The sequence below is a fragment of the Aythya fuligula genome, chromosome 1, assembly GCF_009819795.1.
Source record: "Aythya fuligula isolate bAytFul2 chromosome 1, bAytFul2.pri, whole genome shotgun sequence".
NCBI classification, from domain to species: domain Eukaryota; kingdom Metazoa; phylum Chordata; class Aves; order Anseriformes; family Anatidae; genus Aythya; species Aythya fuligula.
In genome coordinates this window covers 47,591,522-47,618,248 of record NC_045559.1, presented here as the reverse complement: position 1 = coordinate 47,618,248, position 26,727 = coordinate 47,591,522, and the positions used below count along the sequence as shown (strand labels likewise).

Below are 26,727 nucleotides of genomic sequence, written 5' to 3'. Positions count from 1 at the left end.
CGTGGAGACCTCCCGGAGAGTTCATTTGTGAACATCCGTAAAGTGCTTTGCAATGAATGGAGGCAGATGAACTCAAGTGTCACTGCATTACAGAAACTGTATATTTGCCTTCCTTCCAGAACAGTGCAGCCGGGAGGATCCCTTGCACACCAGCACATTGGCAGATGAAGATAATAAACAGCCCTTCCTGCAGGGCATTAGTTCACTGCTGTGCTAGTGCAGCTCGGCAGCCCAGAGTAACACACAGTAGTCCTGAAGTTAATATCAGGCCATCTTTCGGCGTTTATTTTCCAGTGAACCTGGCAGAAGTCATTGTGTAGAGTTTTTATACTGTAGCCACACTTAATGGAAATCCTAGGCTCTATTTCAAGTTGTAAGCCATCAGGAACAGGCTTGGCGTATTTAATGTGCATGTGCTAGAAAGTTGTGGTATACATCAGAATGATACATATGACCTGTCTTGTATTTTAGTCAGGAGGCTTTGCGTCCATCTTCAGTGAAGACATGCCACAAGTAAGTCGATGGAGTGTGATATGCCTTGAATATTTTGTCATGAGTGATTGCATCCCTTATCTGAGTGTTGTGCTATAACACATCAGATGGCACTTTCATTACATTCCTTGTCCCCATGGGGAGGGTTACATGGATTTATGTATAAAAGGAATTTGATGTGTAAGATTCTGTTACTTAGTGTATGTTATGACTTACTGAAATAAAATAAACAGAATCTAGTCGTGGCAGATAACAGGCAAACTGTTGGCATGATTTTGTGGGTGTACTAGAAAAGTGTGCTCTCGGTGTGTTGTACACAAACACAAATGCGTTTAAGTAAAATCATGAGACCCATGAAATAAATGCAAAATTCCCATGTATTTAAATGAGGCCAGGATCTTGCCCTGTGTGTTGCTTACCATTTTTCTGAGCATTAAGAATCCCTCATAGCCAAACTACAGCGTACTTACTTTTCTTTAACTGTTCCAGAGCAGAGACCAAACGCGCAAGGATGAAAGCTTCAACATGTTGCATGCTTTAATTTGTAACAAGAACTTTCTTGTTACTCTCATTCACACCCTTGAAAAGCAGAAAAATTTCTCTGTGACAGACAGGTATAGTATGATTATGCTTATCATCTTCAAGACAAAGAGCTAGCAGAAAAAAATCAGCATAGATTGTAGCACCCAAATGTAACTTCCACTTCTTGCAAAATAAGCTTGCACTACTCCAGAACATTTTTCCATGTTCTCCATCTGCACACACTGAGGAAGAAAAAAACATTGCCATTAAACAAGCTATTAAAGAAAAAACAGAAAGTTTGTGCATGTAAACAAAGAGGCAACGGAGCAGGAAAACTCACTTCAAAACTATAAAGACTTCCTGCAGTTACGTCAACAGTTTTACAGTTTAGAAATGTACTGTCACTGAAGCAGGTGTTATTCTGCAGAATTAAATGCAGAGACACAAATTTTGTGTTTAAAAAATAATCACAAGAGCAGATGGACTTGCATTTTTTTATATTTCTTTATACATCAGTGGACAGATTCAGTGCCCGAGAAAGGAAAACTTAGGATATGAACTCTGCTAAAGTGTGTTTCTTTTATTGAAGATGACTGGGAAGAGAAACTCCAAATAATACAGCATTGTCTCTTTTTTTTTTTTTCCTTTTCTGAACAGGTGCTTGTTTGCATCCTTCTTGACTATTGCACTACAAACTAAGCTAGTTTATCTAACCCATATTTTGGAAGTGTTGACAAAGGACTTGATGGAACAATCAAGCAATGTACAGCCTAAACTCCTGCTTAGACGAACTGAATCTGTGGTAGAAAAATTGCTGACAAACTGGATGTCCGTCTGCCTTTCTGGTTTTCTCCGGGTATCTGTACATTTTTTCACTGCATAAGATATACAAAGTGTATTGTTAACTGATGTCTTCCCTAAGTAATATTAATGGGATCTGTACTAAGCTATGTCTAACATTTAAGGTACCCTCTTCTAGTTTAGGTGACATAGCTAGCTATCAGCAAGGGGATGTAGAAAAAGAGAAGGTCTGTAAGAGATAATTGTTTCATTTATTTGGCTGAGATTTGGGTAGTTTTGCAACTCTTGCATATCCTTTTCTTGTGTAAGCCATTATTGCATCTCTATGAGATGTATTTCAATAATAGTAAAAGACTGGTACACTTGTAAAATGCAATTTGTACCTTTCTATGTGAGCTGCTGAAAAGCTACCATGTAATGGAAGTTTAAGGCAGACCATCTTCCTTCCAACTTTTTAACCCCCAAACGGCATTGCAGATTTCAAGAGCTAAAATATTTCAAGTGGAAACAAAATAAGCGTTTTCTTTCATTTTTCAACTTGTTATTTTAGCCCACTTGGTAGCACTTCAATCTTGGTTTCAGTGCTTGGTTATGCTTCCTGTCTCACTGGTGTGATGGTGTCACACTTGGTATCAGTCATATCAATCCTTGCTGTACCATCGATACAGTAGCAGAATTGTTTGGGGTTCAGCACTGGTTTCCTGAAACCCCAGGAGAAAGCCAAGGAGCTGTCAGAAAGATTTTTTCTTGACACACCAGTCATCTTTATGGAGCTGGGCTAGTGACATTATTTGGGCTGTGGGATTGATGTTGCATGGAAGCGAAGATCTATCCTTCCTTGCTCGGGTGTTTACCTGGGCCCTGGGCTTCAGGCTGGACAAGAAAACCCCAATATCATTCCCTCTTTTGTTGATACCAGTGTATGTCCCACCACTTTGCTGCCAAGGCTTTTCTCAGGGGTCACAAGAGGAGAAACCAGTTTAAAAGGAAGTTAGATGTTAGCTTGTTTTCTCACAAGACTGAAAAGGAAGAAATAGTTGATGTATGCATGTGAACACATGCACGTTTTCCCCACCACCAGCTCTTTGGTGGAACTAGGGAGCATCTGCCAGGTGGAGAAGGAGCAGCTTGTCTGTAGTGTACTTGTGCACAGCAAGGGGCTGTGAGCTCTATTGCCATACACTCCAGCTGTCTCTTGCTATTTGCATGAGACTTTCACACTGAAAAGCAAAGTCAAAGGATGGAGGTTAAACAAATAACTTGGTAAGTCTGCTCACAGGGATTTTCTTTCTTAATTGCAAGATAACAATTTAGTTAAAAGGAAATAACTCAATTTGTTACACTTGATTTTTTTTCTATTTATTCATGCCCCTTTAGTGACTACAAATATAAACATGTTCCTTGTGTTTGTTTCATATCCTAGGAGACAATCGGTGAACCTTTCTATTTGCTAGTGACAACCCTCAATCAGAGGATAAACAAAGGACCTGTGGATGCAATAACTTGCAAAGCCCTGTACACACTTAACGAAGACTGGCTGCTGTGGCAAGTGTCTGAATTCAAAACAGTGGTACGTTTGGCAGTTTGCATTACAAAACCAGACAGCTGCAATGGTTTTTTCTTTTTCTAGGAAGGTAAATTAAGGCTGTTAAGGCATAACCACACTAAGGTGATGGTTAAGTTTCCAGATAGAGAAGAACAAAATTAATCGCCAAAGGTTAGGTTAAATGAAGTGTCCGGGTATTAAAATTCCTTCTTATTTTAAAGTGTATTACAAAAATGTAAACATAAGCTTAGAATTTTAACTAAATTGCACTTCTTCAACGAATGAAGGAATGGAATGCAGAGGTTTTATTTTTCTGTTGTGTTTTGTTGTGGCTAATCTTCAGGCAGCTGTGGGCTTCCATGTTATTAGCTCCAAATTAGCAAGGTTACAGAGTGGTGCATTTTAATTAGCTGCTTGGTTAAAAACAAGCTAATTGGGAAACTTAGCTAACTTTCAGAACTTTACCATAGATTTCTTTCCCAAAACAACTGCAAAGTGCTTCCTATTTTACAGCTACAAAGAGAATTCTTTGAATACTGGACTTCCCTGACTGTCATTCTGAAACTGAGGGGAGAAGGGACAGCAAAGATTACTGCATTTTTAAGCATGTAAAAGCTGTGACTTTTTGAGTAGAAGATCTGAAATACTTTTCAGAGTAACCAGAGTCCATTTTTTCCAGAAATTCTAAATGATTTTGAGGCTGAGAGCTTAAAAATCCACATTTCCAGTCATTTCCTCAGCTTCCTTGCTCCTCACTTCTTATTGGAGTTGCCAGGCAGCAGCTGCCATGGAAAGGACAGTGCAGGTGCCAGTGGCTCTGGAGGAGAAATTAGGCCTTTCCACAGCCCAGATCTTGAGCCTCAGGTAGGGCTGGAGTTTCCAGGTCTGCCCGTTTTCCATGATTGCAGCAAGAACCTGGAGGTCCTAAGATGCCTTGTATTGGAGTAGGTTACATGACCCTGGAAATTGTGGCTGGTCAGCACCCATTGGACTGGCTGGGGCAAAAGTTGGGTCATGTAGGAAGCTCACCAAAATGATTGCTTTTCTGTGGCACATTTCTGAGTTGTCATTTTCAGCTGACAATTCTTGAACTACCAAATTTATACTCAAATTCTTAGAGCCATTTACAAAACTGCTGTTGGAAGCATCATTTGAAGATACTTCAAGCCAAGTTACCACTGTGTGCATTTGGAAAGGACATTGGACTGAAAATTAGTTAAATGCATAATACCATATCTTTGTTTTCCTTGTTTGTGCACTGCATTTGGGATTGAGGGTAAGTTTAAATGCATTACTATACGTAGCCATAGGATACAAAACCCAGTAGTTATGCAGATAAATACTTTTCAGGCAAGTTCAATATGCCTGTTACTAGTAGACTATGCAGGAATATCTGGTCCTGTGGAATTGATTGTCTTTTCTTATTTATAGCACAAATTCACACTGAGAGATGACTCGGGGGATAGCTGACTGTGAACCTACAGAACATTGCCTTAAATACTTTTCCCAGTACTACTTCTATGCATGCAGTTGCTGATAGGGTCTTGCAGGCAGCCAGCAGTGAAGAGAAGAGACGAGAAGTGGTCTGAAGGACTCAGTATCTGTGGGGAAGGCTGTCTGCAGATGGATGAGGAAGTGAGAGTAGATAGCTTTTCTCAAATGTTGGTTGCTGCCCTTGTACTTCTCATTATTTCTTATTTTATTACTTTTATCACTTATTCTTGCTTTTTAATGGTACTGCTTTAATAAATGATAGTGTTACAAGATTAATAAGGCAGCTTGCTATCCTGAGGTTCAGCAGTGTATTGGACTCAAGTGAGAAGTGGCTGAATATTCCCTTTAAAGCTGTCAGAAGAGGGGAGAGGATCCTGCAGTAGAATTATGGGGATGGAGCAGAAGGACTCTAGCTCTGGATGGACAAGGAGAAAGTTTTGTTTGGTGTTTTGTATAAGATTTATGCCAGAAATTAAAGCTGTACTGTGGAAGAGATTTAGGTGGAACAGAGAGGCTTTCTGGGCTGGGAAAGCAGGCCAACTGTGCACGTTTTCTCTTCAAGAATAGCACTTAGCAAGATGCAGAAGAAGTCAGCTTTTCTTCTGTCACTAACACCATTTCACATGCACTGCAGTGACATACAGGAGCTGTGAGTGTACAGACAGGGAACCGAGCATCTTTTTCTCCTTTCTTTGAAAGCAAATCTCTGCCTAAAAGATTGCATTTTTTGTTGTCGTTGTTTTCTGCATCAAATAAGTTCTGAGCTGTGTTTGCACATTTGGTCACTGCCATAGTATTCCAAGTCTTGCAGTCTTTTGTAAGCGGTTTATTTAGCGCTTTTCAAAGGTCCCACCATAGTGGTATGCTAAAGCATGCTTGTCCAGAGCACAGCATACAAAGCAACCCAAAAGTGGTGTTAGGAAGTTACTGCAGCATGTCTGCAGACAGATAGTGTAGAGTTTTGAGGTATGTAGACACTTGAAGATGCAGGGAGGCATCTAGTACAGGGTTGAACTCTGAAATCAGTGGCAGGGCACAAACAAGGGTGTGGGCGCAGGAGATGCAAATCTTTTCAGGAGTGAGACTTCCATTCCAAACCAATAAAAGCAGGATACAGCCAGGCTCCTGAAAATCAGGGGGAGTCTTCTCCTAAACACATCACTTAGGCCCTTGGGCAGGAGAAGGAAGAAGTGCTGGGTGTGCATAAAGAAGGACAGGAGAGTTTTTCTAAAATTCAGGCCATTTGTAACAAGGAAAAAAAAAAAGAAAAAAAGAAAAAAAAAAAAAAAAAAGAAGTGCATTAGTTTTGAATTACATTAGAGCTGTTCCTTGGCTGGGCTGTGTGCCTCTTTTAAAAAGGCCACAGACCTTGGGATCAGCCAACCCCCTACTGTTACCACTCTCTGCTGGAAAGGGTCAGATATTGAATAGGGCTGAGCTTCTGAAGTCAATACTCAAGCAGAGGAATTGAAAGAAGGATGCTTTTAAAAGCGTTGGTCCAGTGTGAGCTGGGGAGCTGTGTGGTTTCATGCTGTGCTTATATTTGAGTATTGAGAAATAAAACTGCCTTTAAAGAGACCTGGATGTGTCACAGAGCCTTTCAGAGGCTGAGGAGGCAAGTCTGCTCTCTCACAGGCAAACAAGCGGCTGCACCTCTCGGTAGACAATTTGCTCAATGACTAATGAAAAAACACTGTCCAGCTGAGTGTTAACATTTGACTGAAGTGTTGTTTGTTTGTTTTTTTTTTAAATAGAAAAGCTACACAGTGTGGACCCAGTCTAGGAGAAATTCTTGGTGGAATCTCTCCTGTGGGAAATCAGGGGAGGACCTGTTCATATGGTAGACTTCATGCTTGGGCATTTAAGAGCTACAATCTTCTCTTGAATGGTCACTACTTAATTTTAAAAAGGGATTTGGGCTGTTGAATTCTATGTGCTGAAATAAGTTTGCATTTTTGGGTGGGAAGAAACAATCTAATTCACCCATTCAGACGAGTCTTTTATCGAAAGTGAAGCGAAGCTGTGTGGTAAAAGGTTGTTTAAAGTGTTGAACTGCTTCACTAGTTAAAAGAAGGGTGTTAAAAGAGTGGGAGGGATGTCAGGGAGCAAAGCAGAGAGAGGGAACCCAATTTCCTACTGAGACACCATGGATGTGGTATTATTGGTCATACGTGTGAGAGATAAGGAAACTATTAAAGGCATGTGACACATGGGGATTTTCATCACAGGAAGGGACACAGCAGCCCTTGCTAGGAAGTCAGCAGTGCAGCTGTTGTCTACAGAAGAGCCTTCCGAGTTAGATACGGATCGAATACCGTACTGTAGTACAGTGCCCATCTAGCCCAAATTTAACTCCCGTAACATTTTCTGTGCCAATTTCTCGGCTTTTCTATAACCTTTTGGCTGCTGTGGAAGGATCATACAATCAATCTGATTATTCTTGTTTGCTGTATTTCATGGTCTGGGATACAAGGACGTAGGTTTAAGGCAATATCGTCTGTACATGATGGTGCTGTCTCCTTTACACAAATCTCTTTCACTGATCAAAAGGTTTTCATGTTCTGTTAGACTGTCTGATAAATGGAAATGTATGCTGTTCAGATGCAAAGCTGAACAGAGAACAGGGTAATGAATAAGAGCCCTTGAATTTCCGAGATGAATTTTCTTTACATCCAATAAAAAAAGGTATAATGCATTCCCTTATTAAACCACATCTAATTTGTTGTTTGCTATGTTTATTAAGAGCTTTACTGAAAAATTCCTTGTTTGAGATTCATTTTCAGGAAAGCTACAAATCTGAAAAATCATCTGTAAACATTGTCTTCAAATGTCATTATTACTGTCACAGCATGAGTGAAAAACGTTGGGTTTTGTTTGTTTGTTTGTTTGTTTCCCCCCTGTGTTTTAGTTAGGTTCCAAACTAGCTCCCATACAAGTAGTTCCAGATGCTTGCTTTGTTCTCCTGAAATAGCCCTTAACAATTCTTGCAAACTGCGTTGAGTCTTTGCTGAAGAGCACTGTGACTTTGTCTTGCTAACCACTAATTTCTAGTGCGCAAAATCTCAACTCTAGATATTGCCATGTTGCACCAGATGTCCTATAATTTCTTCCTGAGTCTTTCCTTAAGCTAACTGGCTTTTTTTGGTTGTTTGGTTGGTTTCCTTTACAAAGTTAGCAAGCTTAGGAAAGGGCCTTACAAGGTTTCCTCATGACTTCCATGTATCCCCCTGCTATTTCTCTTAGTGTTTTCTGACCTTCACAGCTGATCATAAAAGGCTTTCATAATTGTACGGTCATTTCTGATTCTTTTTCCTGTTCTGCACTTTGTGTCTAAATGCAGTGATTGTGACTGTCAGTTTCTGATTAACGGTTTCTAAAGCCAGGGATTGTGCTGTCAGACAGGTTGAATCTGATTTATGAAAACTTCAGCTACAGAGAGAAGACATAATAATAACTGGCTTTCTTAGCTCCTCATCAATTGCTTCATTTCTTAAGATTAACTTCTGCAGGAAATCGTATCAGCAAAACCGCCTGGCTCTCCTGGTTTAGAGACTTTTTTTATGTGTTCAAATATTTCTTCCCATGTGACCACTTCTTTGAGTCATAAAGTATCATTGTCCTCACATTATGGATACTTTAGATTAAGGAGCCTGTAAATGACTTATATTCCACCTACCTAAAGGACTACATTTCTCTTTTTGCAGTCCAGTCACTCTGCAGTGAGTTGAGTGGGGCTGGGAGGACTCTCGCATGCTAATAAGTGAAGAGGCTGCACTTCTACGTGCGATCTATGTGAGAGCATGTGCTGAAAAGGAGATTCAGAAGAGTAAAGAACAGTTTCTCTTGACAGTCCAAAAGGAAAAAAAAAGGAGAAGCAGGAACGTGAATATTGCAATGTAGGAACAAGGTTAGGATGAAAGGATTGACTAAAGGAAGGGATGTTTCAAAGGATGTAAAGGCAAATCAACACCAGTTACAGAGTGAGCAGAAAGATCAGTTGACAAAGACTGATTCAGATGTAGAGGAGAGCTTCCCATTAGTCCCTGTCCACATTTTTATCCTACAAGGCCATGACCTCAGGGCAGTCAAAGTCAAGGACAGGACTGTTGTCTGTTCAGTTGGTCTGTGGGCCTAACCAAGCATGACTCCCTTGTTCCTATGCCAATACATTTTTTACTAATTTTCTGCATGAAATCCTAACCTGAGGCAGGGCATCCAGTCTGCTTCTCCTTCTGCAGCCACCACTCCCACATCTCATTCTCCTCCATTCTGTCTGTCCTTTTGGTCAGCTCATTTTCATCACAATTAAGCCTCTCCGTGTCCTGATTAAGTTATTGTCAGTTACTTCAGGTATGTCCTATTCTTCATTGAATCCTGATCTTCATAGATTTGCAAGCCTGCTTTTAATATTTCTTTTGCTTCTATAGAAACAGTAAAGTTAATTAATGTCTTATTGGACTCCTTTTCGTACCATCAGTGAGTGGGAATTTCCACTCTTGCTGGCTAGTAGAGCAGAAAATAGCACTTTACAGCTAATATTAATTATTCATTTTTCTAAGAAGAGAGAAAGTACGTCCCTGGAGCAACCTGGACAGAAGTTCTTTCCTTCACATGACAGCATGAAAAAAAATAAACATTTTTCGTTGCTTCCTCTTTTAACAATCATTCCTTTACTGAGTCATACCTATAGTCCTCACATTTCAGTCAAGAGATAATTTTTGTACCAGAAGTGTCCAACAGCCAGAATGAGTCAAGTAAGTAGATTTTCCCATGCAGGCACCTACAACTCTTACTTTAATTCTGTCCCCAGACATCTCCAGCAGAACGTCTGCATTGGTGTAGTGAACAGTGAAGCGGGGGGAAGCAGGCTGCGGCACTAGAAAAGATTAAAAGATTTCTCTTATCACCCTGCACTAGCTGTCCTGTGCTCATCCTTTTTTCCCCTACCTTTAGGAAGCAATTGATCTGCCTGACCTGCCCAGAAATACAACCTGACTAAAAAAGTTCCCCAGAGATGCTCACCCAGTCTCATTGGCACCTTCCTCTAGCCCATACTTACCTTATGTGTCTGCAGCCTGGCAGATGAGTTGTTTCCCAGCCAAGAGCTGCTCTGAGCTGAAGGGCAGGGGTGTTGTACCTAGACAGGCCGTGTTGGAGTATGACCTGGAGTAATACTGTGTAGGGTAAATCACTCTTTTCCGTGTAGACCTGGACCAGAGCTTTGGGTTCTGTCTCCTGCAACATGCTTTCCTTTTCCCCTGCTCCTGCAGTAGGCCCTGGCTCTCCTGCCCCTGGGGACATGGCTGTATGCAGTTGGACACTGACATATCCAAGGGAGGTGTATTTTTTGGTATGATACAAGGTACTCAGCATAATCTGCTGGTGTAAATATGTATTTTAACATTGCTTCCTCTCTGCTTGAAATCAGTCGTGTTTACCACGAGACTTACTTAGCAACCTTATCAGATCTCTAGTCAGTTATAGTTTTAAGGCATTCATTTCAAAAAAAAAGATCTGCTTTTTTTAGAACAGTATTTTTTCTGGTCTACTGTCGTTTGCTGTAATTCACTGAAGTAGGTTGGCGCAAAAGCAAAATGCAAGATGCGTTTTTGGAAATACATGTCTTTGATTCTTCAGACACAAGGAGTTCTAAATGCTTCATCATTTAGTTCCTTCAAATAATCTTTATTTGAAATAGCTTTAATAATGAATAAGTTGTAAATTTGTCAGGTTTGCTGTCAGGAGGTTTTCTATGCCAGGTATTCCCTGTAAGTCAGAATAACATGTGTTTCTACCCCAGACACTGAATGTGATCTTTGAAAAAATCCCGGAAAATGAGAGTGGAGATGCCTGTCAGACCATTCAAGTGAATGTGCTGGACTGTGACACCATAGGCCAAACCAAGGAGAAGAGCCTTCAGGCTTTCCTGAATAAGAATGGCTTTCTCTATGGTCTTCAGATGGATGAAATTGGTCTTGGTAAGTGTGTTACCGTGTTATATTTTCAAAAGCTTCACCGACAGAGGGTGGGCAGAGAATGGATTGAGAGCAGCCCTGAGGAGGAAGAGCTGGGGGTGTTGGTTGATGAGAGGCTCAACATGAGCCGGCAATGAGCATTTGCAGCCCAGAAAGCCAGCCGTACCCTGGGCTGCAGCAAAAGCAGCGAGGCCAGCAGGGCAAGGGAGGGGATTGTCCCACTCTGTGCTGCCCTCGTGAGACCCCACCTGGAGCCCTGTGTTCAGCTCTGGGCCCCCAACACAAGGACATGGAGCTCTTAGAGCGAGTCCAGAGGAGGGCCACGAGGCTGATCAGAGGGCTGGAGCACCTCTCCTGTGGGGACAGGCTGAGGGAGTTGGGGTTGTTGAGAAGGCTCCGGGGAGACCTGACAGCGGCCTGCCAGTGCCTAAAGGGCCTACAGGAAAGCTGGGGAGACACTCTGTGTCAGGGAGTGTGGTGATGGAACAAGGAGTAATGGCTTTAAACTACATCTGCTTTGCTTCTGCAAGGAGTTCAGCATGCAGTTACCAGCAAACACATTACCTTGTGCATCTTTCTTCTATGTATGACCATAATGCCAGGGCACGCTTGCGCGAACAAATAGCATCATTAGGTGAAAGCACCTCTGAAAATGCTGTCTTGACCAACACAAAATGAAGGACCAGTAGCTTCCAGGAAGCCATCCAGGCTGTCACCCCAGAAGAGGAATCTGTGTGTGGGATTGCAATACCACTCTTGTGTGAACTTGCACAGGGACAGAGAGAAAACAGAGCTCAGTTGGGAGCCACTGGTACTAAAATAATTAGGTGGTGTTTTACAAGCATCTGTACAGCGAGAATATGGTTGAGGTGTAATTGTTTTCTGTTGCTGTTGTACTGCAGAACTTGTGTCTGAGGAGCAACAGAGAGAATTGTTGGACATTGATGGTTCCTCAGAGGTGTTGGAAGATGGGATAAGGAAGCTAAATACCATCGGCCATTATGAGGTAAGCATGAAAACCATACCAGTGAGTTGAGAAGCAGGTATTTCCCAGCTCCTAAATGCTGACTGCACAGAAATAGCATGAATGATCAAAATCATGAAGATACAGCTGAGCATCATCAACAGAAGGAGAAAAATATGACACACAACTTTCTTGCCAGTGAGTCACATTTTCTGTTACTCTTCAGAGAGGTTTGCTTGTTGCAGGGTTTCTTGCAGAGAAACTCTTACTTCAGGCAGTCATTCAGTTAACAGATCATCAGATTTCCAGTTATGGACACTACCTTAAGCCTCTTATAGTCTTTGCTGCTGAGTTTTTGTCATGCCATGAGGAATTGTGCAACTTATCCCACCATGTATTTTCTTCTCTGAACTTTTGTGAAAGATCATTGAGAGCCAAAATAAAACAACGACTAGGCTAAGTTTGATCTTCATTCTCTTGAAACCTTCTGCATCACTCCTTCTCTTTTTGTCTCTTTCTGCTTCTATCTACTGTCACCATTTATACCCTATTTTTGCCCATCCACTTCCAATTGCAAACCAGTCCTTTCCAAAGCTGCAATTCTCTCTCCATCATTGCAGCTCCACGCAGTGCCATATCTAGTGGCAGAGCCCTTTCAGGAATAGCACGCTGCAAAATCATAGCAAGAAGCATTGCCTGTGTAAGGGATTTCCACTGAAGCTAGCCAAAATAGAGGGCGAGAAGCTGCGATAAGATGTACAGGAGACAACTGGCCTCAGGTGATACGGTAGCTCACATTTTGATGCTTACAGATAGATGCTGGAAATGGAGTTAGTGTGCTGAGTGCTTTTAGTGAGCTTTCTTCATGCTTTCATGCACGTTGAAGTTGAAAGTCTGGCTCTTGGCACAAACTCAATTTTTATTTATTTGAAAGTTTTACTGCTAAGTGTAGGTCTGTATCCTGCAATGTAGCATGGTGCTGAGAAGCCCTGATTGAGCTGCTGCCTGCATGAGCAAGTAGAGCACCATCCACAGACAGGAGCAAGGACTCCTAGCAGGACTGTGGCAGCCTGAGAGCACAAGGCTGCTCAGGGCTGAAGCAAGCCCCTTTGGAGCCACTTCACAGTTTTCTATGGGAGGTTGTTGCCCTCCTTACATTGGAGGGAGGCAGAGGTGAAACCAGATGTCCCCAGTCCCAGTCCAGTGTCCTAAATACAGTCTCCTCTGTGCCTCTCTTGAATCATATCTGTATAACGTGGAACTTCCCTCCACTCAGTAAAGATTTTGTACAAATTAGGACATTGCAGTGTTGCAATCAGTGTCTGTGCAGCAAAGGTCATCATAGATTTGAATCTGATTAGGTACCCGAACTTCTGTCTAATGTGATGGTACCGACACTGCCAGCCCTGTTACAGGACAGGTGCTCCTTAACTCCCCATGGCAGCTCTCTGCAATTCTGAGCTCGTGGCACGCTAAGGCTCGTGGCTGCCACACCTCGTGGCAGATGAGTCTGCTCCACTTGGTCACCGCCATCCCTGGGTATCTTTGTCCCAGACCTTGTTTTCATCTGTGGTTTCTGCAGGCAGATGCAAGCTAGATAGGAGGTTCGGTTGTTTTTGCAAAGCTGTAACTATACTAATTATAGCTTAGCAGCTGCCTTATGGAAATCGTGCTGGGTATCTGGTAGATATTTTAGTCCTTTTTTTTTGACCTTGACAAAGCTGTAGATTTTAGGCAGAAGCTCAGAGGCATTTCAGGCAGCGGCTTGGTGGCAGGTATCAGCAATTAGCATATCCAGTTTATTCTCTTGTATGCATAGTAATGCAAAAAGGAATGTAAAGCTGTCTAGTTATCAAGCAGAGCAAGAAAAGGAAACCTGTGTACAGAGTGTGAGCTTAGTAACATTGCCTGAGGATCTCCAGCTTACATTTCAACAGGACCTAGAGTTTTGTGGCAAGCCTGATTTTTTTCTTTTTGCTTGCCTGCCTTAAGCACTAAAAACTAACCAAGTATCTGGAACTGGGAAGTACCATCATGTCTTTTTAAGATAGTCAAGCATGAGGGCTGCATTGTAAAGGTGCCAGACTCATCAACTACTCTTGAAAAAACAGACTTAATTCCTACAGTAATTCTAAAGATGTACAAATAGGGGATGTTTGCTTTTTGTGTGTTGTTTCTGAAGGGAGAGAAATCACTACACCCTTCTTAAGACCTTCATGTGTCTCTTTATGCTCCTTTTGCTCTAAGTCTGTGCTCTTAATAGGGATATCGATATGATTATTTATGAAGTCTGCACAATTGTTTACTTGAGAGTAATCACAAGTCTCAACAAAAAAGCCAACAATTATCATGCAATCTTATTTCCCATGTAAGAAGTGAGATAGAGACCCACGTTTAGATCTGCTGTCCAGTCACAGATCTCAATTCCCAAGCTTCACACACTAGGAACAGACAGATCCTGTTCACCTGTCTTCAGGGAGGAGCAGGAGGACTCTTGGTCTCTCTGAGTGCTTGTGTCACACTACGAGATAGCCTTAGAACATATCCGCACTTGCTGCTGGGTTTTAAAGTGCTCTGTGCTATCTGGAAGAGCTCTGAGACTCTGTGTGATAAATGGAAACCCTGCAAAATATAAGGCTTATAAAATACATGGGATTTACTTTCCAAGAGCAGATTTCTTTGGCACAAAGACACAGCGTTTGATAGAGTATCTTAGTGTTTAAACTGGTTTCTAACACTGGGCTGGCTGCCAAGGTTTAAAAAATACTTAAATTATTTTGGCAGACATCCCTTCCTAGAACTGGCCAGTTGTTTTTGTAATTATAGAGGGAAGTATACTAGCACTTGGCAAAACCCAACGTGTGACGGCAGAGCAGTGGTGTAGCTCTCAGCGGGAGCTGTTTTGGACTTTCCTTTGACAATAAAAGCATGACTTGCCTCTTTCTTTCAAAGATAATGGTTTCTATCCTGGCAGCACTATAAATTCAGGCAAGGAGGGGGAAGATTTTTCCTAGAAATCACAAGGTAACTAGGTATGGATTTTGACCTTACAGTCCATGGGTCATAAATATTTTGGTCACTTTGGGAACTGAGGTTTGAAAATAGCTCTATGGGGAACTGGGTTAGGCCCTAACCATGACCTATTTCAGCAAGATATCTTTGGTTTTGCTTTCAGATTTCAAATGGAGCAACCATAAAAGTCTTTAAAAAGAAGACAAACACTCGATCAGGTAACAAAGAAACTGCGCTCTATTTAATCTTGTGTGGAGAGTAGGCTGGGGATGCAGAGAAGTGAGCTATGGCCAGTTGTATCTTGGGCAACAGGAGGGCAGCAAAATTGGCACTTCAGTATAACAGAGCCAAATGGAGAGCCACCTTACCCTGGCTCTGCGCCTCTGGCAGGCACAGTGGGCCTAGGAGGGAAGAAGGTGAAGGAAAGGACAGGAGGACTTGCAGCCCTCGGCTACTGAGTGATTCAAGGTGCAAACTCGCAGGCAGGAAAAGAGGGCAGGGAAGATGACAGAAAGTGCTGACTGATAAGATCGGCACAGGAAACGTGCCCTGCTCCAGCGCCCTTGCTGTGTATCAGCCCCTGGGGAGAAGCAGCTCCCGGCGAGCGATTCACCTCCCCGTCAGAGCAGACATCTGCAGCCAGGAGAGATGTGGCCCCGGGGCACGAGTCACGGGTGGCACTGCCCTCGCCCACAGCAAGAGCAGGGCTGTCTGTTCCCAGCCAGCTCTCAAGCCTGACCTCTGCCCGCCTGCAGAGTGTCCTTAACAGACCCAAACCAGGCGGCCGTCCCCTCTGCTGCCCATTGTCCTCCCCTCGGAGGAGCTGTGGTTTGCACCCGCCTCACCCAGCAGCGGATGACGACCATCAGCCATCCAGGTTGGCACACGGGGAGGGGAGCTGGGGCCTCTGCATTTCTGAGGCTTTCCCCCACACCACAGGCAAGAAAGTGTGACACCGAGGCTGCTCGCTCAGCATCCTGACGCGCGCCGTGGTGCACAGCACGGTTTGCAGGCTCGTGGCTGTGTGTGTTGCTAATGCCTGTTTGCTTCCTGCTGTTTAGGTGTGGACTACTCCGACGAGCACTGTCATCTGGTAAGTTCAGTCCGCACACTGTTGCATGGTAGATTTAATGCTGGCCTGTATTTGTGTCTGTGTCACCTCTAATCTCTTCGCTGACAGATTTTACCAGACTCTGAAGCCAACAAAGACGTGAAAGGAGCGGGCCACAAAGGAAAGCAGAAATTCAAAGTGAAAGAAATGTATTTGACAAAGCTCCTGTCGACCAAGGTGAGCTGTGAAGGTCCTTTCTGCAGGGAGGGTTGGTGTCAGGCTTGACTAATTTGGCACAATGGAAACAAAATTTTAAGCAGAAATTATGCAAGCTTTCTGTATGTACATCAAATGTTAAATAAAAAACTTGTGAAAGGCACCCTGCTGACTACAATTTATAACCATTTGCAAAGATGACCACGTTTCAGGTTTTCTAATGCTCAAGGTCTACAATACTCCATTATTCAGTCTCCATCTCCCCAGTAAGCACAACTTTTTTTTTTTTTTTAAGGTTAAATAAAAAATGTAGTTACTGGGGTTATAGAAATGAGTTTTGCTACTGGGCTCCACAGAGGAAAAACAGTCCCTTCTGTAGGAACAGCTCTCAGTCAACATTTTCCTTGCTTTCTGGTGGAGTTTTCCCAGCTTAAAGGGAAAGCTCCCAAGACCTGAGTTTCAGCAAATACTGCCCATGAAATCAAATAATCTTTTAGGGTCTCAAATGATATCTCCAAATAACTAGATGAATTTTAAAAACAAGGCCCTTAGCATTTGTAATACAGTTACCTAGTTTATACAGTACCCATTACTTAGGAATAAGCCGTGCTCGCTCCCTCCAGTAATGTCATCTGGTTTCTGACTTACTCAGATGGGATATAAACCTCTTTGCAGCAGCATATTACTTACAGTATTAATCAGTGCACAACACTGAGAGCTGTGCAATGCAAGACGCCTGAAGGGATGATGATTATGACCTTCTTGCATTTAAAAATCTATCAGTCATTATTTAATTAGATTGTTGATAGCTTCTGAAGTAATTTGGGACACTACTCAAAGTGAGAGTGAAGACTGGTCACTTCTCATTAGCCATGGAAACTACCATAAGCCCTCAGGAATTGCCGGGGAAAAACCATTAAAATCTTACAGTGGAAGTCTGAAGTACCGAAGAAAAGATCAGCCTCTTAGGAAGCAGTCCTTCAGAGGGCTTTAAATGAATCATTTTTCTCCAAAGTAAGATAGTGCTCTGAACAACAGTGCTGTGAAATTCTGCCTGTGATGAGCCAGGCACTGAAGGAAATGGCATTAAATCTCTTTGCCTCTTCCTATCACATAGACATGCACACAGACACAATGAAACGGACAGTAACACATCAAGGCCGTGCGATACACTTAAATCCTTCTCATTAAATCCTTCTTCAGTGTCTGGAGAGCTGATGTCTTCCATTCGGGAAACTCAGCAACTGATTCCCTCCACATACAATTTGTCACAACGTTTCTCACAATTCTCTGGTCAGCATCATGGAAGTGATATGTGAAAGCAGCTCGTTATGGTGTGTTTGCAGTTTCAATTTTGTTACTGACTGTCGTGTTTCCAGTAGCCTGTGGCCTAGATTTTTGCCACAAGCGTATTGCAGTTTGTGTGTGTGGTTCCCCGACGCACATTTGGCTCTCCGAGACAAAAAATATTGTTCTTTTCTTGTGTGACAGTGTAATTGCTCATTTTCTTTACTTTTCAGGTTGCCATTCATTCAGTTGTTGAAAATCTCTTCAGAAGCATTTGGAGTTTACCCAACAATAAAGCACCTGTTGCCATCAAGTACTTTTTTGACTTTCTGGATGCCCAGGCTGAGAGCAAAAAAATCACTGACCCCGATGTGGTTCACATCTGGAAAACCAACAGGTACATCCGTGTGATGGGCACGGGAGTGCACGCAGTCTGCAAAAGTCTAGTTGCAGAGATGGAGCAGGTCGCCTGTGATCAGAAGAATCAGATTTTGTTATGTCAGGGTGAAGGTGTGGTTCGGCCCTGTGGGCCCCCATCATTTTAGTAGATCGATTAGGTACTGATAAAAACCACTCCAGGACTTTGGAGTCTGCACGCTGACTTCAGGTTCAGAAAGAAGTGCCTGCAGGTTGAGAGTGCTGTTTGAAGATGGAGGGGTGAGCGACTGATGTGTGCGCTCCGTAGCCTTTGTTCCGTGACCTCTCTTCTAACATGAATAAGCAGCACAAAATGTGCTTCTTTTCATGAGCACAGTGCAATTAAACTGCTATTCTAAAGCAGTTGTGCAGCCTCAGCAGTTAATTTTAAAGATGTTTGTTCTTTCCCTGTCTAGTCTTCCTCTGCGCTTCTGGGTGAACATCCTGAAGAATCCCCAGTTTGTCTTTGATATTAAGAAGACTTCACATATAGATGGCTGCCTGTCTGTAATCGCACAAGCTTTCATGGATGCCTTTTCTCTAGCAGAACAGACGATGGGGAAGGTAATGCTGCCCTTCGTGTCTTTTGCTATCTTCTCAATCACTTTTTCAACTGATTTGGGGGATGGAGCCCTGGATCTGCTGAAGCTGAGGACAAAACTGACAGTGGCCTCATTAAGTTGGGCTTCCATTCCTTGTTGCTCCATCTCACTAGATTTTAAAGAGTCCATTGGAGTAGACAGGCACACCTACTAAAATGCCATATTTATAATTAACTGCTGCTTGTCTTTTCTGCAGTTAGTTTCTGTTCAGTGTATAGAATGGGTGGAAGAAGGTGGAAACTGTAAAATTTTAATTAAGTTTTTAACAGTTTTCAAGCAGAGGTCTTAACAGTATTATCATTATTTAATAAGTAGTCCAGACTTTGCCTGCCAGACACAGATGTGCAGAAGACAAAAGTAGTAAGCTACTGGGATCTGTATGAATTCTTGAAAGAGCTCTAAGTTTTAAAAAATTCCTTTAATCTATATTAGCTACACCCTTTTTATATCCAAAATTATTTGCCGGAGGAACAGGTACAGAAATCTTAAATTCAGAAGTTCTTTAGTACAATATCCAGAACCCTGGGGATCAGAAATAATTAATTTTTCCTGAGGATATACTCGTTTCCCTTGGACCAGAGCAGCCAGTATGTGTTCAGGCTCATGGTACCAAGAAAAAAAAAGGCTAGAGATTTTTCGGTCTAAAATTTTATATAGAAAAATGGAGTAATATCCTATGTGGTCTGAAGCAACTGCTCTTCTGCTAAAGGTAAATAACAAATAATGTGCTTGTTTATCTTGCTTCAAGAGTGAAGTGTCATGAATTAAAACTAATCACATCAGTTGTTTGATGAAAACCTGCAAATGAGCATGGTCTGTTCAGCTTCTGCACTTGTGAAGTAGACACGGATGTGTCAACCTGGATTGTGAAGTACTATTGGTACAGCAGCTCCCCTTAGCCATTGGGAAAAGGAAGGGATGCTGAAACACAATGCTTTGTAACACAGTTCCCATCCTGTTAGATGTTAGTGAAATGTATTTACTGCCATGATTTTTAGCCCTTCATCTTAAAACATTCTTTAGCCGCTTAGAAAACAAAGATACTTAGAATCCTTTAGCACATAGTGGAAACAGGAGTGACAATGTATCACATGCTCGTGTCATTTATTCTCCAGAATTTAAAACTAAAAGCAGTCACAGGAAACTACCGGCCCCCACTTTTACATTTTGAAAACATGGTTTCCAGGTGGGGCTTTAGCTCCTGCCACAAACAGCAGCATTTTTTTTTTTCCTCAGCAGCCAAAAGCTGCCTGGTCAGTCAGTACTGACCTGGGTTGCTGAAGCCCTGGGGGAAAAAAATATCCCTTTGGCTGTGTATGCCTGGCAGTCAGCCCCCACACTGCTAAAGCCCTGGGAGGAGGGAATAGTAGGGACCAAAGTGTTTTAGGGGAACCTCTGCCAGCACAGTGTCTTACAGGGCTCTCCGCTATGTGACCCTAGAGGAACTTTCCCCAGCTCTGCTGTATCCTGTATGTAAATAGCTCAAGCCCTTTGCTTCAGCTTTCACAGTCTTTCAGGTCCAGAGAAGGGTGGGGAGGAAGTTAGAAAGAGAAGTTTGTCTAAGGGACAGATCTTCAGCACTCCCGATGCCACTGGAAATAATCACATGGCAACTGTCGTGAAGCACAATGCGCTGTTACTGAAGGCTGTTCATCTTTCTCTCATAACCTTGATTCCTTGCCTGTAACCACTGCAAAGAGAAATGAGTCACACAGAGACACAATTAGATGCAATTAAGTATGAGCAGGTGGAACCTCAGGAAATCTGTGCTGCGAAAATTGACAAGGCTTCAAATATTTTCTTTTAAGGAAGCACCAACAAATAAACTCCTCTACGCTAAGGACATTCTGCTCTACAAGAAGGAGGTGAAAGCGTACTACAAAGCCATCAGGGATCTGCCCCAGCTGACCACTTCAGAGGTTGAAGAATTTCTAACTCAGGAATCTAAGGTGTGGTCGAAAAGTGGGAACTTCATTTGCCTTCCCATTACTTTTTTTAAAAAAGGAGAACCATCTGACCAGGGCTGTTTTCTGTTTTAGAAACATGAAAATGAATTTAATGAGGAAGTGGCCTTGATTGAAATCTACAAATACATAGTGAAGTATTATGATGAGGTAAGCACATCTGCAGTTCCTGCTGCTTCCCCCCCTGACAGCCACTTGCCATCGCAGGATGAAAGCCGGCTTGGCAGACGGACCGGGGGCTGTGCTGTGACTTCCTGGGTGCCCACTCCAGAGGCAGCCGGCAGTGCTGTGCCAAGGCTGCGCTGCCCCTGAGCTGTGTAGGGCCGAGCAGCGCGGCCGCGGGGCTGCCTGAGTCCCCACCCCAGCCGGGCTCACAGGCCGAGGGTGCGTGATGCGCCCTCGCTGTTGCCACTGGCATTTGCACAGGCGATAGAAATGAAACTCCCTGCAGTTTTGGGGAAGTTCCTGTGTAGTCAACACATCTCAGGTTGCAGTGTATCTGTTAATGCCTGTCACAACTCCTGCGCTTGCCCTCTTTTTCCCTGGAGATTCAGAAAACTGATTAGACCGTAGCACCAGGGATCTCGATGTAACAGTCAGCACAAACCCCTCAGCAGGGCACAAGTGGCTTTGCAGTAAGACAAGTGCTCCTTTCCCATCACGGCTCTCTCATCATCTGCTCCAGTACTTCCCCTTAACGAAAAGAAGCTCTAGGTTCCAGTAAAAAAGCTCTGGATTCCAGTCCCCGCGATTGCCAACAGAAGAGGCCTTCTCTCACCTGGATGCAGTTAGTCACAGGCTGCCTCTAAGCTGCTTTGTGAGACAATCCCTGCCCTCCGCTTTACCCTGGCGGATTCTGCACGCCGTGATGCTCGGCAGCCTTAACAGCGGCTGCGTGTGCCCGCGGGGATGCAGATGAGAGCCGGCCGCGTGTGCAGCCTGGGGGCCTGGTTACGGCTTGCAGCAGGCTGGCTGGGTCTCCCAGCAACGGGACCTTTTTCTCTTTCATCCCCGACAGCACAGCGTCAGCGCTCGCTATAATCAGCCAGCTCTCAGTCACCTGTTAGCAGGCTTGATGCTTCTGATCTCTAACATCTTGAACTATACGGCTCCAGCATCAAATCTTTGCCTCTTAAAAGAATTTTAGAGTAATACTTGGAGAAGGACTGCGATTCATTAAGCTCATTAAAATTGTTGACACACAAGAGCTCAGCATCCATTCTAATCCTAATGCCCCTTTTTGCTTTTTTGAAGGTAGCACCAGCTACGCTTGTCCCATCCTTAGAAAGACATCCCTGCCTCCCTCCCTCCCCCTGCTCTTCCCTGCTCTGGTATTTGATGAGGAGCAGCTAAACCTCACTCGTTTTTTGCCGAGACCTCAGTCCCTTTGTAGAGCTGCCAGCAAAGAGTTCTCAGACACCAGTCGTGCTCCTTCCCATCACCTGGTCCGCTGCCAAGTGGGTCGGCTGGAGGAGTAGAGGCAGTTCATTGCCCTGGGTTGGAGGGCAGATGAAGAGGAATAAGAGATCAGTTGCAAATCTGCTCCGGGGTGAAACTGGAGCAGTGGCCTTGCCTCACACTTTAATAGCTGAACATGTGTGGGGCTTGTTTTGGTTTCAGCTTGGTTCTGTCATTCTTCCCTCTGTGGAAGTGTTGCAAATCCTGTAATCATAATGACTTGAAAGGGAAACTACCAAAATAAAGTGTTAAAGTCAGAAGAGAATGTTTACATACAGGCGGGCATTCAGATGGATTTTTCTGCCAGTAGTCGCTGGAATGCAGAAAAGCGGGCTTTAAAGAACTGCAAATCAAATAAGCACTAAGAAAATTATTCTCTTTTTTTTTTTTGCTAATTGTTAACAGATTGTCAGCAAACTCGAGCGAGAACGGGGGTTTGAAGAAGTCCAGAAACAGCTCCAGCAAGTAAAAGCCTTATTTGATGAGAAGAAAAAATGCAAATGGATTTGAGCAGAGCACTGACTCACAGCCTCGCTGTGGGGAATTTTAAATAAGCGCTACTGCTCCCAGAACAGCTTTGACTGACTTTATGTACAGGGTTTGAAACATTTGGACACTCTTCTCCACTCGGACCATTCCAAGTACAATCGAAGTTTGGGAATGACGTGTGTGCAGGGGTAGGTACTCCAGTGAGTGTGTGAAAGCGAAAGTGAGGCTGGCACGGCGGGGCCGGCACTGTCAGGTACCTGAGCGTGTACCTTTTTGTTCAAAGATACTGCCTCAGTAAGCGTTCTGCTTACTTAACAACAAGCTTGTAGGAGGTGCAAATGCACACTGCAAGGTCGGAGTCGCCCGTGTTAAGTTGCTTAGCTCTGTTTTTAAGACAGAAAGCTGATGTTTTGCCACATCCTTTCAGCAGCCCTGGCTGTGAGGATGAGCTCCGGTGTCAGAATACAGGTCAGCTGCAGTTTCCTTCCTTCCAGACAAATGTAGGCTGGCTCCTGTTTGAATAAAAAACAGCACCCAGGTGACACTTAGGACAAGGTCGCTTAGCAGAAGAAGTGAGCCTGAGGTCTGAAGTACAAATGGCACATGGCGGGACTTCTTTCTCTGAGCTTAAAAATCACAAGGTGGAGCCAACCACTGAGCAGGGGTGAGGCTTTTGGAGAAAGGAGCCGGACTGGCACCAGCCCCTGTTTGCAGAGCTACCTTTCCACCCTTACAAAAGCTGTGAAACTCCTGAGCAGCTTCACAGGTGAAACCCCCGTGCGGCTGCACAGCATCAGACCAGGCTGTGAGGACGGCGGCACAGACCCCTACTCGGGTGCACGAGGCACAGCCCCACGCGCCCATCCTGCCGTCCGTGTGCGAGGGGCTCGCAAGCCGAATGCCAGCAGTTCCGTTTAGTTTAGTTTGATTTTCCAGATTGTCCAAACAAAAGCTTTGTCAAATGAGGGTTAGGTTAACAACGTGTAAGAGCAGGAGGCCTCTGGTGACCCCTGGTCGATGTGCACATGGTATAGCCAGGGTCTGGGGGCAGGAGGGGAACAGTCTGCCTTAGTCCTGCCGGAGCTGTTTTCTGAGGCTTGGCTATTTTCAGAGCCTGGGGGGAAGGGGAGGATTGCATTTGTGGCTGAAGTCAGCCCAGCTGAAATGCAGGAGTGCAGCCGTGCTGCTGCTGGTGCAGTGGCCGCGGTGCCAAGCCACAGAGACAGCGGCAGCGCTGGCTCTGCTGCTGCGCCAGCACAGCCCCCCCTCACCACAAACCCACGTTTGGTCACCACAGGCTCTGCTGCGACTGCCGTGGTGGCACGCACTAAGGCTGCAGCCGCCCTTAGAGTTGAGCCAGGGCTCTGGCAAGAGGCATCTCGTGCACACCAGCCACCAGCAGAGAGGCGCTGAGCTCTCGCCTCCTGTTCCCAGAGGGCCGCACCTGGGCAGCGCCGGGGGCACCCCTCAGAGGGTGCAGGTGGCTCACGCTTAGGGCAGGCAGCGTGTGCTGGGGCTGGGCCGAGACAGCGATGCCTGAGCACGGCCCCATTTATTTCTGCGAGCTGTGGCCTTGGAGGAGCCTGGAGGCTGCAGCACAACACGGGGGCCGGCCGGGTTTGTTGCACGTGCTGCCTGACGCTGGTACCAGGCCCAAGGCCGGCCAGTGCCAGGGAATGCTAACCAGGGCTTGGCAGCAGCGAGGCCGCCTGCTAACACGGGAAACGAAACAAAACAAACCAACACGTTGCCTACTGGTCTGCCCCCTCCCTACCATGTGATTGCACAACTTGTACCTCTTACATATCAGAGAGGGGAGCCACCAGTCCATACTGTGATGGCTTTTTAAAATTCAAGTCTTTTACTTGCTATTAAGTTTACACTTTATACTTGATGGAATGTATGGCTTTGTTCAGGAAGCTGCACTACAGTGTTGCAGTACTTTCAGCAGTTCTCTACCTGGCACAATATACATGTAGTATGATACAAATTTAGTTTTAATGGGGAAAAAAACAAACAAACAAACAACCCTAACCTATCTTGCTCTCTGTCCTAAAGGAGCAGACCATGGCTTGAGCAGCACTTAAGCTTAGATTACCTGTACTTAAGGGCTTTGATTTTTAACATTCTTAACCTAAACTTTTAAAGCAGCATCAAACAAACAAACAAACAAAAGCACAGTAATTAACGCAGAAGGACAGGCATAAGCAATTTACTCTTTCTGGTTAGACAGATGTCTCAGAAGTTCAGTTCCAATTCAAGTGTTTGCTGGAAGTGCATTTGAAGGAAATGTGGTCGTTTTGTTCAACAGTAATCTTCTGTACAGGCAGAAAAACAACCCAAATTTCTGCTTGAAAAGCTGTAAAATATAATCTGTTTGCGTGGGTCTGAACCTGTGAACCTCACTCTATGTGTTTTTATGATGAGAAAACAAAAATCAGTCCTATTCTGTATTTGTACTACTGCTTGTTTGCTACAATAGCGTTGATGATTTCTAGAGATTATGTGTTGAAGCAGGCCCTGTAGCCTTAGCCTACAGCCTGGAATAGGATTATTGCCTTTTATTCAAGCCTCCTAAACAGCTTCACTCTGTTCGTAACCCATTTGAAGTCATGCTGGGACTTTGTAACCCGTAAGGTGGATCTCACAAAGTGATGTGAAGTATAATTAAGTGATTGTAGCTCTTTTGGTAGGTTTGGGTCAGCACACAAAACATTGGCACACCTTCCACATTCGCAATTTGCTGTTACTTTGTTACACAGACAAAACAACCAAAGCTACCTAATGGCAACCCAACAATTCTAATCGCATTCTCTGAAATGAAAGCAAACTTCTTTAACTTATTTTCACATGTTTACAGGCAAACTGCTATTGCAAACAGCATATTTTCTAACACTAGCTTACAGAGCATTATTTTGCAGTCATTTAGTTTGAAGTCAAATGCTACTAATGTGTAAAGTAATTCCTGTTGTACAGAAGTTAACCTGTTGTTTAAAATGAATGGTTTAAAAAAAAAAAGTGCAAATGACAAATACATGTTGGTGTTTGTATGGGTTTATCTAGAATAAAATGCCTTTGAAGGTTACTTTGATTAGTTCATGTATTTAAATATGGTTAAGAGAACAAAGAGCTTGCAGCCACGCTGTGGTTGTACAAGACACGGGCTGGCGTCACCTGCGAGGCACCACTGGTTCCAGCCCCTCAGGGGCTCCGAGGCACAGCCCCGTGTTTTACGGCCACCGCAGTGCCCCTGAAGTTGGGCAGTAGGAAAAGAAAGGCCTGATGCAGCATCAGGTGATGCCGCAGCTGGGGAGTCACTGGCCTGAAACAGAGCAGCAGCCTCCCTGCGGGGTTTGGGGTGGGAGGCACGTGGAGGGGGATTCCCTGCAGCCTCCCAGCCCCGGGGAAGCATCAGCAGGCTGAAGATGCAGCGCACAGCTTCATTTGCTTCAAGGCTCTGAGGATGATAATGGTGTTTTTTTTAAGTTAAAAAACTAAAAATGAGGATAACCTGGTACCTGTTATTTCAGGAGAGGAATTAACTCTTAGGAACAGAGCCTGAGACCAACTGGGAAAGGGAGCCCACAAAACCTGTGGCTAATCATCATTCTTCCTCCTGTTCCTAGCTGCCTTCTACCCTCCAAGGCTTCCCTAGTTTGTACACATCCCCTTCCCCGTGCCCTGACAGCGTGTAGAAGCCCTGCAGAACAACACATACCCAGTGTCATGGACAGAAACGAGACTGTTGAGCTCTTGGCAACCACTTTGCACGGTGCACCATATAATGATCAGCACTGGTGAGCACAACATTTGGCAGTTAGCTCAGGCACAGACCGTTACCTTTTCCAGGTTAATCCTCCAGGAGACAGAAACACCTGCCATGGCTTCTAGTGGTCACAGGCTGATACACTGCTTTTCTCAGAACAGTTTAACAAATTCCCCAGGAAAATGCAATACCACGCTTACATTGACACACGGCATGGAAAATAAAAATGCTGCATCAGGAGAGCAAAGCTCAGTCAATATTAATGACGATGTCACTAAATGCAATTTCGTTCCTCAGGTGTCTAGTACTACAATTTAACAACAATATTAAAAACATACTGCGTATGTCACTAATACATTTTCATTGCGATATCTTCATAAAAACAGCAGATAAAATTTTTACACCCACAAAAGTTTTCACTATCAAATCATAAAGACTAATTGATCCTTTACAGTTTTCTGTTACTACAGTGATAACGACAGGAAAAAAAATAAGTAAATAAACCTTGAATAAATAGATTTTATTGTAGTAGAGTAAACAAATTACAGTAGCAACAACAAATACAAACATTTTCATAATGTGAAGGCAATTTGTTATACTTCAAGTCCACTACATTATTTCAAAAAAAATTATTATTGCTTCTGCCCATTATAAAAATACAAGAGGCACAT

General features: G+C 43.8%; 1 protein-coding gene across 1 annotated transcript in view; it reads left to right on the top strand.

Annotated features, from left to right (window-relative positions):
• The window catches only part of PLXNC1 (plexin C1), a gene marked incomplete at its 5' end in the record, with an annotated part of 68,648 nt that extends 43,273 nt beyond the window's left edge, over window positions 1-25,375 (top strand). The window contains 14 exons of the mRNA XM_032207716.1: window positions 472-513; window positions 982-1,106; window positions 1,672-1,870; window positions 3,239-3,385; window positions 10,656-10,833; window positions 11,733-11,836; window positions 14,970-15,024; window positions 15,868-15,899; window positions 15,987-16,094; window positions 17,594-17,757; window positions 18,194-18,341; window positions 20,188-20,328; window positions 20,419-20,493; window positions 22,207-25,375. Coding sequence (XP_032063607.1) covers window positions 472-513; window positions 982-1,106; window positions 1,672-1,870; window positions 3,239-3,385; window positions 10,656-10,833; window positions 11,733-11,836; window positions 14,970-15,024; window positions 15,868-15,899; window positions 15,987-16,094; window positions 17,594-17,757; window positions 18,194-18,341; window positions 20,188-20,328; window positions 20,419-20,493; window positions 22,207-22,311 — 1,623 coding nt within the window. The remainder of the gene's footprint in view (window positions 1-471; window positions 514-981; window positions 1,107-1,671; window positions 1,871-3,238; window positions 3,386-10,655; window positions 10,834-11,732; window positions 11,837-14,969; window positions 15,025-15,867; window positions 15,900-15,986; window positions 16,095-17,593; window positions 17,758-18,193; window positions 18,342-20,187; window positions 20,329-20,418; window positions 20,494-22,206) is intronic.
• Between the last annotated feature and the right edge of the window lie 1,352 nt (window positions 25,376-26,727).